This window comes from Thalassophryne amazonica, chromosome 13 (genome assembly GCF_902500255.1).
Source record: "Thalassophryne amazonica chromosome 13, fThaAma1.1, whole genome shotgun sequence".
Taxonomy (NCBI): domain Eukaryota; kingdom Metazoa; phylum Chordata; class Actinopteri; order Batrachoidiformes; family Batrachoididae; genus Thalassophryne; species Thalassophryne amazonica.
Window position 1 is genome coordinate 31,603,971 of NC_047115.1, and position 17,900 is coordinate 31,621,870.

At 40.3% G+C, this 17,900-nt stretch overlaps 1 protein-coding gene across 2 annotated transcripts; it reads right to left on the reverse strand.

Moving 5' to 3' along the window:
- Positions 1–1,068: 1,068 nt before the first annotated feature.
- LOC117523078 (multiple inositol polyphosphate phosphatase 1-like) lies at positions 1,069–5,759 on the reverse strand. 2 transcript variants are annotated; one of them, XM_034184498.1, is made up of 3 exons: positions 5,109–5,759; positions 4,840–5,034; positions 1,069–1,155 (listed from the first exon to the last, which is right to left on the reverse strand). In XM_034184498.1, the coding sequence occupies exons 1-3, from the start codon at positions 5,662–5,664 to the stop codon at positions 1,100–1,102; spliced, it is 807 nt and encodes a 268-aa protein (XP_034040389.1). In that variant the 5' UTR covers positions 5,665–5,759; the 3' UTR covers positions 1,069–1,099. The 2 variants fall into 2 exon arrangements, with proteins under 2 accessions (XP_034040389.1, XP_034040388.1); XM_034184497.1 differs by lacking the exon at positions 1,069–1,155 and having other exon boundaries at positions 4,553–5,034.
- Between the last annotated feature and the right edge of the window lie 12,141 nt (positions 5,760–17,900).

Sequence of the window (17,900 nt, forward strand, 5' to 3'; positions counted from 1 at the left end):
TACTATAGTATTGGACAGTGCAGGTTCTGTTTTATTAAGTTTATATATATATATATATATATATATATATAAACTTGATAAATGCTGGTTTTTGTGTGTGTTTGTTTCATTACTCTTCCAAGGTACTTTGACCAATTTTCACCAAACTTGCTGTCTGTATGTAGGCTGACACCCAGGGGTTTGTTTTAGCAAAGGTCAAGATCACTGGGGTCAAAGATCAAAAATTTGTTTTTTCTGTCTGTTTGTTCCATTATTCCTCCCAAGTTCTTTGGCCAATTTCCAACAAATTTGACATTTGGTTGAAGGCTGACTCCAGAATTTTCCCGAAAGGCATTGTTTTGGCAAAGTCAATGTTATTGGAGTGAATTTTCAGTCCGATGTCCATCACATTTGGCACAGATGTGCAGGTGGGTTCTGGAACTGCCCAGGTGAAATCAAATTACCAAAGGTCAATCAGGTGAAGGTGATGTTTGCCTGTTTGTGGCCTACTCCTTCCTGGTCCTTTTTGTTGATTCCTGCTAAAGGTGGTACGTCATTGAAGAATGATCTGGTAATTGCCCTTAAAGAATTTATTTGGGCAAAATTCAAGGTCAAAGAGTTGATTTTCAACCTGATTTGACTGAAGGTCAAGGTCAGGGTTCAAGATTTTTACAGCCCTGACTGTCTTTATGCACATGGGTACTATTACCAAAGCATTAAGAACAAGAGGATCCTGCTCCCCGTCCACTTCAGTTCTATCAGAGAAACTGTTTTCTGTTGCCAAAGATATAGCAATATAAAATAATTATTTGAGACGGGGGCCTGACATTGGTGTGGAACAAAATAACTCAAAAATAAAACCACTAACTGTGCAGGAAAGACCACCACATTCTTTTTCCATCTCTGCCCTTCTGTAAAGCCTCTGAACAATTGCTGTAGTGAAACATGATTTTTTAAACATTTCGTATAAGATGAATCTTCATCTTTCATAATTTCATCTTCATGCCTTCAGATTTAAACAGAAACATTTTACGCAACTTCATGACAACATTTTAGATTTAAATGCTAAAGACTCCTACCTGTGCATCGTCTTTGTCGAAGAAATGGCACCAGGGAGAGCTCACAGATTTGATGGCAAACTCATACGCACACAAGCAAATGCAGCTTTGGCCATATCTGTGAAGGGACAACACGGATTGACATGATGCTGCCAACTGACAGTGCAACAAAGCAACGCTATGACCACTATAACTCCACCAAAATGTAATAAACTCTTCCCATTAAACCCGTGGGTTTACTATGTATATGCTGCTCCCTAACAAAGAGTCCTGTGAACTTCATCATTTGGCTGTAGTAATGTTACCACCCAAGAAAGTAGTGAGGGAAGCCACCACAACCAATGACAATGCTGAAGGAGTCGAAGGCTTTCACTGCTGTCTCTGGAACTACCGTGCATTGTGAAACTTTTGTCGCTTGTATTACCACTTACACAGCTTTGTGTAGAGTTTATGAAACTGAAGCGACAGTCTGCTGGCACATCTGAGAGTTGAGCTGATAATTTATCCATCTTCTTGTGATAAAGTCCTCTGTTCCATTCTACTAAAAGCTGTGACTGGTGATGCAACAGACAAAAATTACATATGTAGTCTCTCCACTCAGCCACAAAAGCCTATAACTCCTTCAGAGTTGTCATACGTGTCTTGGTGGCTTCCCTCACCAGTCCCCTTCTTGCACAGTCGCTCAGTTTTTGAGAGTTGTCTATTTCAGAAAAATCTACCATGCTGTTTATATTTTTACCCAAGGCCATCAAATATGGCCATCAGGTAATGCAAATGCTTTTCGTCCGTATTGTTATGTGTCGACGCGGATTGAGGAGCGAACCTGCGTCAGACAGAACCCAGCGCTAAAAATAACCAGAAAGCGGTTCCAACAACAAAAACAATTTATTTTTCACCTGTGCCTAATAAAATGTACAAAACCAAAACCAACGTCCTTCTGGAGGAGTGACTGCTGGCACGCTCTCCAACGCCCGCAAGGAGAGAAGTCCGGCACTCCTGGACCCACTACCACCAGACAAACACCCCCAGGTGGACACCACAAACTGACTCTCTGTGAAGCAAAGAAGATGTGAGGTAAGTCAGCAGTTACAACAATATCTTTCAAAAGACACAGGCTATCAGCAACACATTCAGGTCTGTACTTTTTATCTTTATGCAAATGAGCAGCTTCTCACAACAAGTGGAGGATCACTTATCCTGCACGCCACAGCAGTGAGAAGCAAGCTGCACAATTCTCATCACAATTCAAGTATACTATGTAACAAAACACCAAGTTACTATACAACAATTAGTCAAATACTTAATTACCTTTAATGTGTGCTGACAGCATGTGTCCTCACCCTTCCTTGCTTCACGGGCTCGATGTGTCAAAACCCAGGTGCGGTCCTCAGCGTCTCACAAACGAACATCACAAGGTCGAGTTCCCGGCAGTTCTGCTTGAATCACACATGCCTTAAAAGCAGAACGCCATCCAATTATCTGCTTCAGCTGAAAGTCTTTAAGGTTGCATGTGAGCACCATTCACAGGTGCTACACACGATGTTGATGAGGGTGAGGACTCTTCAGCCAGCACCTTCTCCACAGACAAATCAGTTTCCATGCCACCTGAGGAGCAAAGAAAAGAAAAGAACACCAAAACATCCAGCCACACCCCCAACACACAACACGTATGTCTATCTGTGCTCAGCATAAGTTGAGTCCTATTAGGTTAGCATGGCGATGTCACTTCCTGGTGTAGCTAATTGCTAACAGCTTAATTTCTGGTATATTATGTAAAAGCTAGTGAGAAATAAACACTTCTAAAACTGAAAACACTATTTTTGTAACCTGATAACACCTTTGGAGTCACTGACAACACATTCTGCGGACGTTAGCTTGCACCCTAACTTCTGCTAACTCAAATCTAGCTGTCTCATTAATAACTGCTAATGCACAGAGGGTGATCTACAAATATTCCTTGATTTGCACAACATGAACAAATTTTGATTTGATTTGAACATGTACAAATTGTACGTATGACAATAGGATTTTAATAATTAACTAGACAAATGCAAATTATAAAAACATAATGCCATATACGGCCAAGGGTATTTTAGCATTTTTTTTATATTTTATAATTACTACCCTGAAGACTAGCTGTAAAAGTGATGACTTAGTTGTCAGACAGTCTAAAGGCTGTCCATAGTTATACACTGCAATATTTGGCTTTTAATTTAATTCTACAGAATTTATATCATGCCATAGAGATTTCTTTTCATTGCGAGTTTAAAGTGCATTATTTTGGAATGTATAACATAGAGAAGCCTGAATTATTATTATTATTTATCTTTGATGTCATTAACAAAAGTGTACTTATAAGCTCCAAAGGTGTCCAAAGTTGTTCATTGTCACACAAGTCTCACACCTCACTGAGGTCGATGATGCTAAGGCTTCATTTACAAGTCTTGATACCCAGTTCAAATTGCCTACCTTTCAGGGCTGAAATAAACAATTATTTTCAAAATCAATGAATTGAGAAAACTGTTTGTTTCATAAAACTGAGTTGTATTTGTGTTGGCGACCCTCCTGTCCTGTGCGCCAACAGCATTTTTTTGTATATTCGTCCGTGTGTTGTTCTGTGAATTGTTCTGTAATTTATCTTTGTAGCATGGCCCAAGCAGAGGGTCACCCCTTTGAGTCTGGTCTGCTTGAGGTTTCTTCCTCAGAGGGAGTTTTTCCTTACCACTGTTGCTCTGGGGGTTGGTAAGGTTAGACCTTACCTGTGTGAAGCACCTTGAGGGAACTCTGTTGTGATTTGGCGCTATATAAAGGAAAATAAATTGAAATTGAAAATCTAACAAAAGGGGTCAATAAAATGTCAGTCAGTTTTCCAGAGCACAAGATGCTCTCAAATGTCTTGCTTTGTCCACAAGTGGCAATTTACTGCCAAATATCTGTAAAGAAACTACAAAAATAAACCTGAAAAAAATTCCCATTTCAGCTGAAATCAAAGAATTGTTTTGAATGACTCATAAGAATGAATCAATTATCAAAATGGCCGTTGATCAATTTAATAGCTGATGAATAATTTATAAATCACTGTGGCTGTACTACCTATGTCTGATCTTTTTGAAAATTGTATTCACAACCACATTTTTAAGTGCATTTGGCAAAAGTTCACTACATATCTGATTAATATGCACACATTGATGTTTGATAAATGAAATCTGATAATATCTGATTCAGTGCCCTTTTTTAAAACAGTTTCCTTATTCACAATGATGAGCCAAAAATTTTCCACATGCGAGTTTGCAGGAGATGCCAGATCAGTTAAATGTAGCCTCATTCAAGGCCAAAGAAAAGTCCAACCTTATACGTGGTGCAATTTCAAATAAGAAAACAGCTCCACCTAGTGCACAAATTTGCAGCTGGCAATGTGACTGCTGTAAGAATAATAATGAGTGAGCATTTGTGTGGTCAGATCATGCCAAATGTGTATATGACTATATTACGTTTATATGTAATTTATTTTTTACTTTGTCATTGCAGTTATTGAGAAAATGGCCTAATCTGTTTCAAGTTATGCAAAAACACGAATGTGAAACATCTAGATTAAAATTTTAATTTTAAGGTGTGGCAAAGACAAAGTTTGTCGAGTCACTTTAAACAGTAATGTGAACGTAACCATCTCTGCTGCCAGAATGATCAGAATCAGATCATTGTGGGGGTGAATCTGACAAAACACAAAAACAAACTTGATTCTGGTGAATGGATCTGCACAAATCAGTCAGCTGCCTGATGTCGTAAACGTTGTGCAGATGACCGTATGTGATGAGGGTTTGCAACACTCCCAGATGGTGTGCAATCTTCTCCTGGACTCTCTTCATTTCTGGCCCCGTCTTGAACTTGTTGACCTCTGCTACAGCTGCCGGATTTTTATCAACATCCTGCAGGAATCTGGCGCACCGGTCAAAAAACCTCATCAGAGTGTCATTCACCGCATGCTCAAACTCCTCATCTGGAGGAAGAAGATCATGTTAGAGCTGATGCACGTAATATTAACGGTGAGCTTTCTGGTGATGGTGGAGATACCTTCAATAGCCCACAGTTGGGTCAGTCCTGCCTTGAAGGCCAAAGTGCTGTTGACACACCTGTGCTTGGAGCTGGTTATGAATTTGATGAGTCCACCTCTCAGCTTCTCCTCAGAGATCAGGGAGGGGAACAGTTTGGACAACCTGACAGCCAAATGCTTGAGATCACGCACTCCTTTCTGGACCAGTTTTCCATCCATGTCCACAGTGTACCACATGCTCCACAGGGTCTGGATCTCATGTAGCCAGCTGGAGTTACCAGAAGTGTTGCGCAGGACCAGCTGGTGGATCTCCTGCATCTTCTCCACGCTTTTGGTCGTCGGGTATCTGGTTCCATGTCGGATTATAGCCGTCAGGTGGATCTGTCGACACTGAGGAGACTTGGGCTGCAGAATCGACGTGTTTACAGAAAGAATGTCCTCTAACAGATGTGGGTTCACTTCCTCGTAGCTCCTCCTGGCGCCGAAATATTCGCTGATTAGCGGTACGTCAGTTTTTGCGTAAATACTCAAAGAGCACGAGAAAACGGAGCAAACAAAGACGACGGGATTAAACATGATGGTAGACAAAGTAGAACTGCGCAGAAATCGAATCTGGGTGTTTTCTTCTTTCAATGTGGGAATTCCCCCCCAAAAAGTTAAATTTGGTGAAGGACACTCATATCCTCCCTCGTTCACTTGGCTTCCTTCGAGGAACAAGCATCTATGAAATGTTTCGTATTCTATCATAAATGTGTTTATAATTCACAGCAGCGCAATATGTGCCAGATAACGTGACATTAAAGCATTTTCTGTTTTAATTTTTTTTTTTTTTTTTTTTTTTTTTTTTTAGAATGGGCTGGAATTAGTTTTTAGGAATATTCTGGAGAAGAATTTTTGAAACGTCAAACAACGAAAGTGAGCAAAGTTGTCAGCCAAATAAGTATTTTTTACTGTTTCCCGTAATTTTAGCTGCTTTATTTATGTATTTATTTATCTATTTATTAAATCTTGTTTTGAAGCACTTGTTGCTAACCACCACTAGAGGACGCACTAAGAAAAGACAAGGATTGATGTGCTCATCATGAAAACAAAAGATAGTTTAAAGACATTTTAACATAAATTCTGTACAAAACTTTCACTAGACCACTGACAAAATGTTTACTGAAAGAACGTCCGATGCTAATACTGGAACACCATCAGTAAGACCCTTCGGCTGTTCCCTTGTTTTCAGTGAGGTCACCAGAGCAGATCTGAGGTGGACCTGCATGTTGAATTGGCAGACGTTTTACGCTGGATGCCCTTCCTAACGCAACTCCACATGACATGGAGAAATGTGGCAGGGGTGGGGTTTGAACCGGGAACCTTTTGCACTGAAGCCAACCTAACCACTTGATCATTACCCCAAAAATAGAACACTATTAAATTAATTTATGTTAGAAGCTGTTTAAGGTTTGATTAATCAGTAATTTGTGCACATAACCAGAAAAAAAAAAAAATCAATAATCTGCTGACATGCCTTCAAAAAGGTGTTTTTATTAGGATATACATATATGGAGAGAGTGAGAGAAAAAAAAAAGAGAGAGAGAGAGAGAGAGAGAGAGAGAGAGAGAGAGAGAGAGAGAGAGAGAGAGAGAGAGAGCATCTTCACAGCACTTCACTTTTCCACATTTTATGTTACACTCTCATTCAAAAATGGATGAAATAAAATTTTCCCCACAAATTTCTACACACAATACCCCATAATGACAATGTGAAAAAGTTTTTTTTTTTAGATTTTTGAAAATTTATTATTAAAAAAAATAAATAAATCACATGTTCACACCCTTTGCCATGAAGCTCAAAATTGAGCTCAGGTGCATCCTGTTTCCACTGATCATCCTTAAGATGCTTCTACAGCTTAATTGGAGTCCACCTTGGGTAAATTCAGCTGATTGGACATGATTAGGAAAGGCACACCCCCGTCTACATATCAGGCCTGGTCACACGGCACATGGCGATAGTTGAATGAAGGAAAAAAAAGTCACAAAATCACAAATCATTGAGAAAAAGTGGACGAATGAGCCTGCACTTCTCCCATCACCAAAAAGCTTGCGAGTCCACAGTGCATAAAAGAACAAAATAAAACTGCAGCCAGCCTGCAGGTGTGAGAGCTGATTGTCTTGACAACAGGTTTGGCTTTGCAACGTGCACGCACATGCACGTTCCAGCCAGAGACGGCTGCAACGTGTGTATATAGTTAAAGTAGTTGATGAAACGTTCTTGTCACTATTGTTTCTGTATGAAAACGTTGGTTTTTGCCCACACATGGACAAGTCACGTTCAGCTCATCTGAGCTTTAGTTACTGATCTGCTCAGATATCGTCAACATCTCTACTGGTGGTTGGCTCTCACTGCGGTATTGTATCACTTCCTGTTCCGGAGCACAGCGGTGTTTTGCTGTATCTGTTAGCTGTTTAATCTGCGCAGTTAGATTGATCTAGATAACTAGATAACGATTTGTTTCACAGTGTAATCTTCACGTGCCTTAACTAAAGAACTCCCTCTGCTGAATCACCTCTAAATTATTTACACATTATTCACTTCGTGTGTTTTTAGGAATCCGCTAGCTTAGCGCAGCTACTAGCTCTTAGCCGGTTTAGCATGGCGGCTTCTCCTGTCTCTCCTGCACTTTTCTGCTCTGGGTGTGAAATGTTTAGTTATTCCTCGGCCTCCTTTAGCAGTAATGGTACTTGTAATAAGTGTAGCTTATTCGTAGCTTTGGAGGCCAGGCTGGGCGAATTGGAGACTCGGCTCCGCACCTTGGAAAATCCTACAGCTAGCCAGGCCCCTGTAGTCAGTGCTGACCAAGGTAGCTTAGCCGGCGTTAGTTCCCCTCCGGCAGATCCCGAGCAGCCGGGAAAGCAGGCCGACTGGGTGACTGTGAGGAGGAAGCGTAGCCCTAAACAGAAGCCCCATGTACACCGCCAACCAGTTCACATTTCTAACCGTTTTTCCCCACTCGGCGACACACCCGCCGAGGAACAAACTCTGGTTATTGGCGACTCTGTTTTGAGAAATGTGAAGTTAGCGACACCAGCAACCATAGTCAATTGTCTTCCGGGGGCCAGAGCAGGCGACATTGAAGGAAATTTGAAACTGCTGGCTAAGGCTAAGCGTAAATTTGGTAAGATTGTAATTCACGTCGGCAGTAATGACACCCGGTTACGCCAATCGGAGGTCACTAAAATTAACATTGAATCGGTGTGTAACTTTGCAAAAACAATGTCAGACTCAATGTTTTCTCTGGGCCCCTCCCCAATCGGACCAGGAGTGACATGTTTAGCCGCATGTTCTCCTTGAATTGCTGGCTGGCTGAGTGGTGTCCAAAAAATGAGAAAAAAAAAATTCAAAAAGAAAAATAATATAGCACCTTCAACTGCACCACAGACTAAAACAGTTAAATGTGGTCTATTAAACATTAGATCTCTCTCTTCTAAGTCCCTGTTAGTAAATGATATAATAATTGATCAACATATTGATTTATTCTGCCTTACAGAAACCTGGTTACAGCAGGATGAATATGTTAGTTTAAATGAGTCAACAACCCCGAGTCACACTAACTGCCAGAACGCTCGTAGCACGGGCCGAGGCGGAGGTTTAGCAGCAATCTTCCATTCCAGCTTATTAATTAATCAAAAACCCAGACAGAGCTTTAATTCATTTGAAAGCTAGACTCTTAGTCTTGTCCATCCAAATTGGAAGTCCCAAAAACCAGTTTTATTTGTTATTATCTATCATCCACCTGGTCGTTACTGTGAATTTCTCTGTGAATTTTCAGACCTTTTGTCTGACTTAGTGCTTAGCTCAGATAAGATAATTATAGTGGGCGATTTTAACATCCACACAGATGCTGAGAATGACAGCCTCAACACTGCATTTAATCTATTATTAGACTCTATTGGCTTTGCTCAAAATGTAAATGAGTCCACCCACCACTTTAATCATATCTTAGATCTTGTTCTGACTTATGGTATGGAAATAGAAGACTTAACAGTATTCCCTGAAAACTCCCTTTTGTCTGATCATTTCTTAATAACATTTACATTTACTCTGATGGACTACCCAGCAGTGGGGAATAAGTTTCATTACACTAGAAGTCTTTCAGAAAGCGCTGTAACTAGGTTTAAGGATATGATTCCTTCTTTATGTTCTCTAATGCCATATACCAACACAGGGTAGAGTAGCTACCTAAACTCTGTAAGTGAGATAGAGTATCTCGTCAATAATTTTACATCCTCATTGAAGACAACTTTCGATGCTGTACCTCCTCTGAAAAAGAGAGCCTTAAATCAGAAGTGCCTGACTCCGTGGTATAACTCACAAACTCGCAGCTTAAAGCAGATAACCCGTAAGTTGGAGAGGAAATGGCGTCTCACTAATTTAGAAGATCTTCACTTAGCCTGGAAAAAGAGTCTGTTGCTCTATAAAAAAGCCCTCTGTAAAGCTAGGACATCTTACTACTCATCACTAATTGAAGAAAATAAGAACAACCCCAGGTTTCTTTTCAAAACTGTAGACAGGCTGACAAAGAGTCAGAGCTCTATTGAGCCGAGTATTCCTTTAACTTTAACTAGTAATGACTTCATGACTTTCTTTGCTAATAAAATTTTAACTATTAGTGAAAAAATTACTCATAACCATCCCAAAGATGTATCGTTATCTTTGGCTGCTTTCAGTGATGCCGGTATTTGGTTAGACTCTTTCTCTCCGATTGTTCTGTCTGAGTTATTTTCATTAGTTACTTCCTCCAAACCATCAACATGACACCATTCCTACCAGGCTGCTCAAGGAAGCCCTACCATTAATTAATGCTTCGATCTTAAATATGATCAATCTATCTTTGTTAGTTGGCTATGTACCACAGGCTTTTAAGGTGGCAGTAATTAAACCATTACTTAAAAAGCCATCACCTGACCCAGCTATCTTAGCTAATTATAGGCCAATCTCCAACCTTCCTTTTCTCTCAAAAATTCTTGAAAAGGTAGTTATAAAACAGTTAAATGATCATCTGCAGAGGAATGGTCTATTTGAAGAGTTTCAGTCAGGTTTTAGAATTCATCATAGTACAGAAACAGCATTAGTGAAGGTTACAAATGATCTTCTTATGGCCTCGGACAGTGGACTCATTTCTGTGCTTGTTCTGTTAGACCTCAGTGCTGCTTTTGATACTGTTGACCATAAAATTTTATTACAGAGATTAGAGCATGCCATAGGTATTAAAGGCACTGCGCTGCGGTGGTTTGAATCATATTTATCTAATGGATTACAATTTGTTCGTGTAAATGGGGAATCTTCTTCACAGACTAAGGTTAATTATGGAGTTACACAAGGTTCTGTGCTAGGACCAATTTTATTCACTTTATACATGTTTCCCTTAGGCAGTATTATTAGATGGCATTGCTTAAATTATCATTGTTACGCAGATGATACCCAGCTTTATCTATCCATGAAGCCAGAGGACACACACCAATTAGCTAAACTGCAGGATTGTCTTACAGACATAAAGACATGGATGACCTCTAATTTCCTGCTTTTAAACTCAGATAAAACTGAAGTTGTTGTACTTGGCCCCACAAATCTTAGAAACATGGTGTCTAACCAGATCCTTACTCTGGATGGCATTATCCTGACCTCTAGTAATACTGTGAGAAATCTTGGAGTCATTTTTGATCAGGATATGTCATTCAATGCGCATATTAAACAAATATGTAGGACTGCTTTTTTGCATGTGCGCAATATCTCTAAAATTAGAAAGGTCTTGTCTCAGAGTGATGCTGAAAAACTAATTCATGCAGTTATTTCCTCTAGGCTGGACTATTGTAATTCATTATTATCAGGTTGTCCTAAAAGTTTCCTGAAAAGCCTTCAGTTAATTCAAAATGCTGCAGCTAGAGTACTGACAGGGACTAGAAGGAGAGAGCATATCTCACCCATATTGGCCTCTCTTCATTGGCTTCCTGTTAATTCTAGAATAGAATTTAAAATTCTTCTTCTTACTTATAAGGTTTTGAATAATCAGGTCCCATCTTATCTTAGGGACCTCATAGTACCATATCACCCCAATAGAGCGCTTCACTCTCAGACTGCAGGCTTACTTGTAGTTCCTAGGGTTTGTAAGAGTAGAATGGGAGGCAGAGCCTTCAGCTTTCAGGCTCCTCTCCTGTGGAACCAGCTCCCAATTCAGATCAAGGAGACAGACACCCTCTCTACTTTTAAGATTAGGCTTAAAACTTTCCTTTTTGCTAAAGCTTATAATTAGGGCTGGATCAGGTGACCCTGAACCATCCCTTAGTTATGCTGCTATAGACTTAGACTGCTGGGGGGTTCCCATGATGCACTGAGTGTTTCTTTCTCTTTTTGCTCTGTATGCACCACTCTGCATTTAATCATTAGTGATTGATCTCTGCTCCCCTCCACAGCATGTCTTTTTCCTGGTTCTCTCCCTCAGCCCCAACCAGTCCCAGCAGAAGACTGCCCCTCCCTGAGCCTGGTTCTGCTGGAGGTTTCTTCCTGTTAAAAGGGAGTTTTTCCTTCCCACTGTTGCCAAGTGCTTGCTCATAGGGGGTCGTTTTGACCGTTGGGGTTTTTCCATAATTATTGTATGGCCTTGCCTTACAATATAAAGCGCCTTGGGGCAACTGTTTGTTGTGATTTGGCGCTATATAAATAAAATTTATTTGATTTGATTTGGACATTCGTGCAAGACATCGGACTTGGGAGGTTGGACAAAGTTGGACGACCATCAAACAGAACGCTGACGGTACGGGAACTATGGAAATGATGAGGAACCTTCAAGACAGAAAGCAAAATGGAATATGGACAAATTGAGGTTGTCATCAGGATTCGTTCACATTTTCCAACAGTTTGAAAATTCTGAAGAATCGCCAGCTACAGAAACAAAGCTGGACGATGATTAAATGATGTCTCCGAAAGTCAACGTAGGTCCAGATTTCTTGTTTCATTTGGGCTTTGGTGTCCTTCATTAGTGCTATGTGACTGGAACTTAAGGTCCCACAGTTGACAATGCATGTCAGAGCACAAACCAAGCATGAAGTCAAAGGAATTGTCTGTAGACCTCCAAGACAGTCCTGTCTTGAGGCACAAATATGGGGAAGGGTACAGAAACATTTCTGCTGCTTTGAAGGTCCCAACAGTGGCCTCCATCATCTGGAAATGGAAGAAGCGTGAATCCACCAGGACTCTGAGAGCTGGACACCTGTCTAAACTGGGAGATCCGGGGAGAAGGACCTTAGTCTGGGATGTGACAAAGAACCCGATGGTCATCTTATCAGAGCTTCAGCATTCCTCTGTGGAGAGAGAAGAACCTTCCAGAAGCACAGCCATCTCTGCAGCAAACCACTAATCAGGCTTGTATGGTAGAGTGGCTAGACAGAAGGACTCCTGAAGGACTCTCAGACCATGAGAAACAAAATTCTCTGGTCTGATGAGACAAAGATTGAACTCTTTGGTGTGAATGCCAGGTGTCGTGTTTGGAGGAAACCAGGCACCATCCCTACAGTGAAGCATGGTGGTGGCAGCATCATGCTGTGGGGATGTTTTTCAGCGGCAGGAACTGGGGGACTAGTCAGGATTGAGGGAAAGGTGAATGCAGCAATGTACAGAGACATCCTGGATGAAAACCTGCTCCAGAGCTCTTTTGACCTCAGACTGGGGTGATGGTTCATCTTTCAGCAGGACAATGACCCTAAGCACACAGCCATGATATCAAAGGAGTTACTTCAGGACAACTCTGTGAATGTCCTTGAGTGGCCCAGCCAGAGCCCAGACCTGAATCCGATTGAACATCTCCGGAGAGATTTGAAAATGGTTGTGCACTGACGCTGCCCATCACAACTGATTGGAATATGTTTATAAATTTAGTGACTACAAACACATTAACTCAAAAAACTTTTTTCTCCCCTGTTGAATGTCTGTGCACTTCTGGATCACACAGGATATTCTGCAGATAGTCTGGACCGAGATAGTTTATCACATTGATGTTTAATGGGTAAGGTGGCAAACACACTCAGTGTGTGTGATACCAACAAATACGACATGAAACGTTATGAGATCATGCAGCTGTAGCCACCAGTGGGTATATATAAATCTCCCTCTCACACCCCCTGGAGAGGGTGGTATGTGTGTTCTTCAAGTTCAGTTTCACTACTCGTGGAACAGCAGAGCAAAATAATAGTGCATTCTGTGATAAAAGCACCAAAAATGGACACAGATTTAGCCAAAGATATTTAAAATAAAATTGGAAATTGAGAAATTGTAAGTTTTCAATGGCAGCCATTTTTCAAAATGAAAATTGAAAAATGCTCCAATCATATTGTAAAATATGCCACATTATTTGTATGATCATAAAGATTCCAAAAAGGTATAATCTGAACTATCTGTGCCTGAATATTATGGAGTTATGTGGTAAAAACAGTAAAAAAGTTGATTGTGACTATGTGATTGTGTGTATGTGTATGTGCAACAGGGTAACTGTAGCCCAGAGGTGTCTTCATGTAAAAGCCAGTGCTGCTTTGAAGCCATCATTAGAAGCTGCTTAGCTGTCAGTTTGTTGCAACCACAAGTTTGTGGTTTCTTTGACAGCCTCGTGTCTTTGTACACTGCAGGAGAATTGTTACGCCCTTTGCATAACATTGCATTTGCGTAGCTTGAACAAAATATGATAAAGTTGACATCACACAAGTTTAATTTCTCCAGGACTATCTGCATCAAACATCCATTTTGTAGAATAATTTGATTCTCTGCTAGGGTTTGGATCGCAATCAAATTGATGTTAGCTTTGATTATAAGACTTGTATACTTTGATTTGATATGGATACATCTTTCCTCTTGCTTCATTTTATTCAGATGGTGTCGGTGGAACCCAAAAGTCTCTGAGTGTTGCTGCTTCAGGACTTTCGGTGTTGACAGTCAGATAGTGACTGTGCCCTTCCTCCCTTTATCTAATGGTGCAATGATAAGTACCTTGATCTTCATGTAACAGGAACTAAGGAGTTAATCATTGACTTTAGGAAAGACAGGGGCTAACCAAAAGTTTAATGATATTACTTGGGGACAGTGTTTGACTCTCAACTAAAGATTGATGTCAACTGTTAAAAGAAGACAACAAAAAAATCCACTTGATGTGGAAGCTGAACTCTTTAAGTGTTTCTAAAAATATTTTCTGTAACTTTTATTATTCTTTCATCAAAAGTCTTTTAATTTTTTTATGTGCTGGTTTAATGGGGTGCCTGTGAAGGACAAGAACAGTCTAAACAGCATTGTTAAAGTCTTGCTCCAAGATTAATGGAGTGCGCTTAAAAGACCTGAGTCCAAGCTGGAAAAAAAAATAGTCCAAAACGGAAAAAAGTATTATTAGTTGACCTTGCCCTGTTCTCTCTAACCAATTTGTTTTATTGTCCTCAGGGCGGCGCTATATGCACCCCTGAAGATACCAAACCACTACTCAAACTCCTTTATTCCTTCAGCTGTTAGGCTTCTAAATAACAAATGTCAAAAGGAATAATTAGTTTTTACCTGGTTTTTGTGTAAGCATTTCAATATGTGTGCTGGTGTCTGTTTGCTGCTTGGAGACCATATACACTGAGCTGCTGTCACTGACAGGTCAGAATGTTGCTGCTATGTATATAATGTGTGTGTATACAGTGCGTCTGGACAGTATTCACAGTGCTTCACTTTTTCCACATTTTGTAATGTTACAGCCATATTCCTAAATGGAGTAAATTCATTCCCCCCCCCCCCCCCCTCAAAATTCTACTCACAACACCCCATAATGACAACATGAAAAATAATTTTTTTTTGCAAATGTATTAATAATAATAACAATAACAACAACAATAATAATAAAACCAAGAAATCACATGTACACAAGTTTTCCACCCTTTGCTCAATGCTTTGTTGATGCACATTTGGGACCTTCAAAACAGCAGAAATATTTCTGTACCCTTCCCCAGATTTGTGCCTCAAGACAATCCTGTCTCAGAGGTCTACAGACAATTCCTTTGACTTCATGCTTGGTTTGTGCTCTGACATGCACTGTCAACTGGGGGTCCTCATATGTAGACAGGTATGTGTCTTTCTAAATCATGTCCAATCAACTGAAGCAGGATGCACCTGACCTCAATTTTGAGTTTCATGGCAAAGGTTGTGAATACTTACATACACGTGATTTCTTAGTTTATTTATTTTTAATAAATTTGCAAAAATCTAAAAAACAAAACTTTTTTCACATTGTCATTATGGGGTATTGTGCGTAGAATTGTGAGGAAAAAATGAGTTACATCCATTTTGGAATAAGGCTGTAACATAACAAACAGTGGAAAAAGTGAAGCGCTGTGAATACTTTCCGGATGCAACATACGTTAGGTGATTAAAAAATTAATCTGATTACTTACCAGGTTTTGGATGAATTAATTAGTTAATTAAGTTAATTGTATGTATAATTATTTTTTGAAAACACCACCTCTCAAATTGCGAAACACATACAGGCTCTCAAAAATGCAAAAACAATGAAGAAAAAAAAAAATCACTGAAAAACAATTACAGAAATATTTTAATGTATAAGAATAAACTGTGCAGGCTATACATTTGGCAAAAATGGGGCATCATGAACATAGTGAGCATGATTTATTGCTGCACTACAAAGTCTATTTTTATTTTGAAGGTACTTTTAATAATCTGAGGTCAAATCTGAGGATCTGAGAGAGTTAGAGTTATTTCAGGTAGATCATTGCGTATATGTATGAAATGGCTATGATGCAATGAGAAGATTGCAAAACATTCTAAGAAACTGTGGTGCATTTCCATTTCAGCCTACTTGAAGTTACTCATTATCTTGAAGAGTTTAAATGAAGAGTCTCCTCCCTCATTAGGGTATAGAATAGAACATGCATTATTTGCCATTGCACATTACATACAATGAAGTTTGTGTTCTGCAGTTTAGGTCAGGTTAGGTCATGTCAAGTCAGGCTACCATGGGTCCTGGATGGAAACCACCCAGGCAGGACAACTACTACTCCCACCACTCAAAAGCAGCCATCTATCTACTGCAGCCATGTGAAATATGGACATCGCCTTGGCCTTTTCCAGTGATTAAGGTCCTCAACACTGATGCACCTGCATGCTTGATCATGCCCAGAAAAAGGCGCAGCATGTCCAAAATGTAATTTCTGGTCCTCTGATCCTCTGACACTGACCTGCTGCTACACCTGATCTTAGTTTCCCTAAGTAATCAGCCATTTGAAGCAAAGTCTTTCCTGCGGCACAGTGGATCCTCCGAAGAGACCTATTACCAAAGACATCGTTGCCTTAGGTCACTGGTTTGCATGCAAGACTCATCGCTGTCCAGTCAGACAGGAAGCACCTGAAGACTTCATATGCTGCAAAGGTATCAGCCAACCACCTCTGTCCAGCAAGCCTATGCATACACTATGTGCATTTTAGCCATCTAAAATATAATGATGCACAATTTCACAACTAGGCGCAGTAGGCATCCAAAGTTTGGCACCCGGAGACCATAGTGTGTATATGTACTGGACAAACCCTGCATGACATCATCTGTGTGTTTTCTATTGAGCTGATATGAAACCCATATCTGCAATATCTGCCGTGATGGCAGTGCTGACTGTGATTACATCACGATGAACCCACACAAATGGGTAAAGAGGTGGAGTGCATGGGTGGATCAGCTGTGTGACAAAAGAAGCCTGAACACTCCCCCTCTTTGAGTCCAAACCATACTGCCTAACATTGATTCGAGTGTTTATTAAATCATATTTTTGGGGACTACGCGGTGGTTCGCGTAAAGTTTGCTTTGATGTAGGTATTAAAAGTTATGAGACGCTTATTTTCTCAGTAATTGTGCAGTAATGGGACCTAAAGGATCAAGCTCCCATTAGCTACTAAAAAAAGAGAATATTACAGCAGGAATGTTTTAGATTATTCGTTAGGATGTTTCACCACACAATAAGACACATTATTCCAGGTATTTGTCATAAAAAGCTCAAAATGACAGACACAGCCCTGCACAACAGCTAGCGGCTGCATTGAGCAGACTCTGAGTGACCGACACTATGAGAGTGGCAGGTGCTCAGCTCAGCACCTGTCACTCAAAAGTGGTCACTTAAAATGTCGTAAAAAAAAATCACTATCTGTACAATTATCATAGAGGGGGAAACTACCTAGACCAAAACAGTTTTTTTTAGTAGCAGGCTGGAAACATGTTTATTTCTGCTCTAAAGTTTGACATTTTAACATTGAAATGAGTGGGAACCTGCTTGCTTTTGGAGACAGCCTCAAGTGGCCAATCAAGGAACTGCAACTTTTTCTTCTTCTGGGTGGGCTTCATCTGAGACCATCGAAGCTTACCGCTTGCCCGAGACCAACCTGAGGTTTGCAGTGTGCCTTGGTTAATGGTTGGGTAAGGGAAAAAGTGCATGTCATGCACATATAGAAGAGGAGGGTTGTGTTTCATCCATGCACAACGATCCTAGGTTCTGTCCTCAAGCAGTTTGTATGGCCCACCTGCAGTACCTTCACAGCCCACCACAAGGCAGTGACCCATATTTTAGGGAGCTCTGGTCTATGGGATATTACCCAGGCTACACAAAGTTGCCTTTTTTTATTAATCTGGTGCATCAATGTTCACCAGATTTTAAACAATTTGCCCTCTTTATATACCCTTTTAAGATGGAGATGTTTCATGTGATATTATTTGTTGCCTTTGAGTTACTGCTGACATGAACTGACTGGGATGG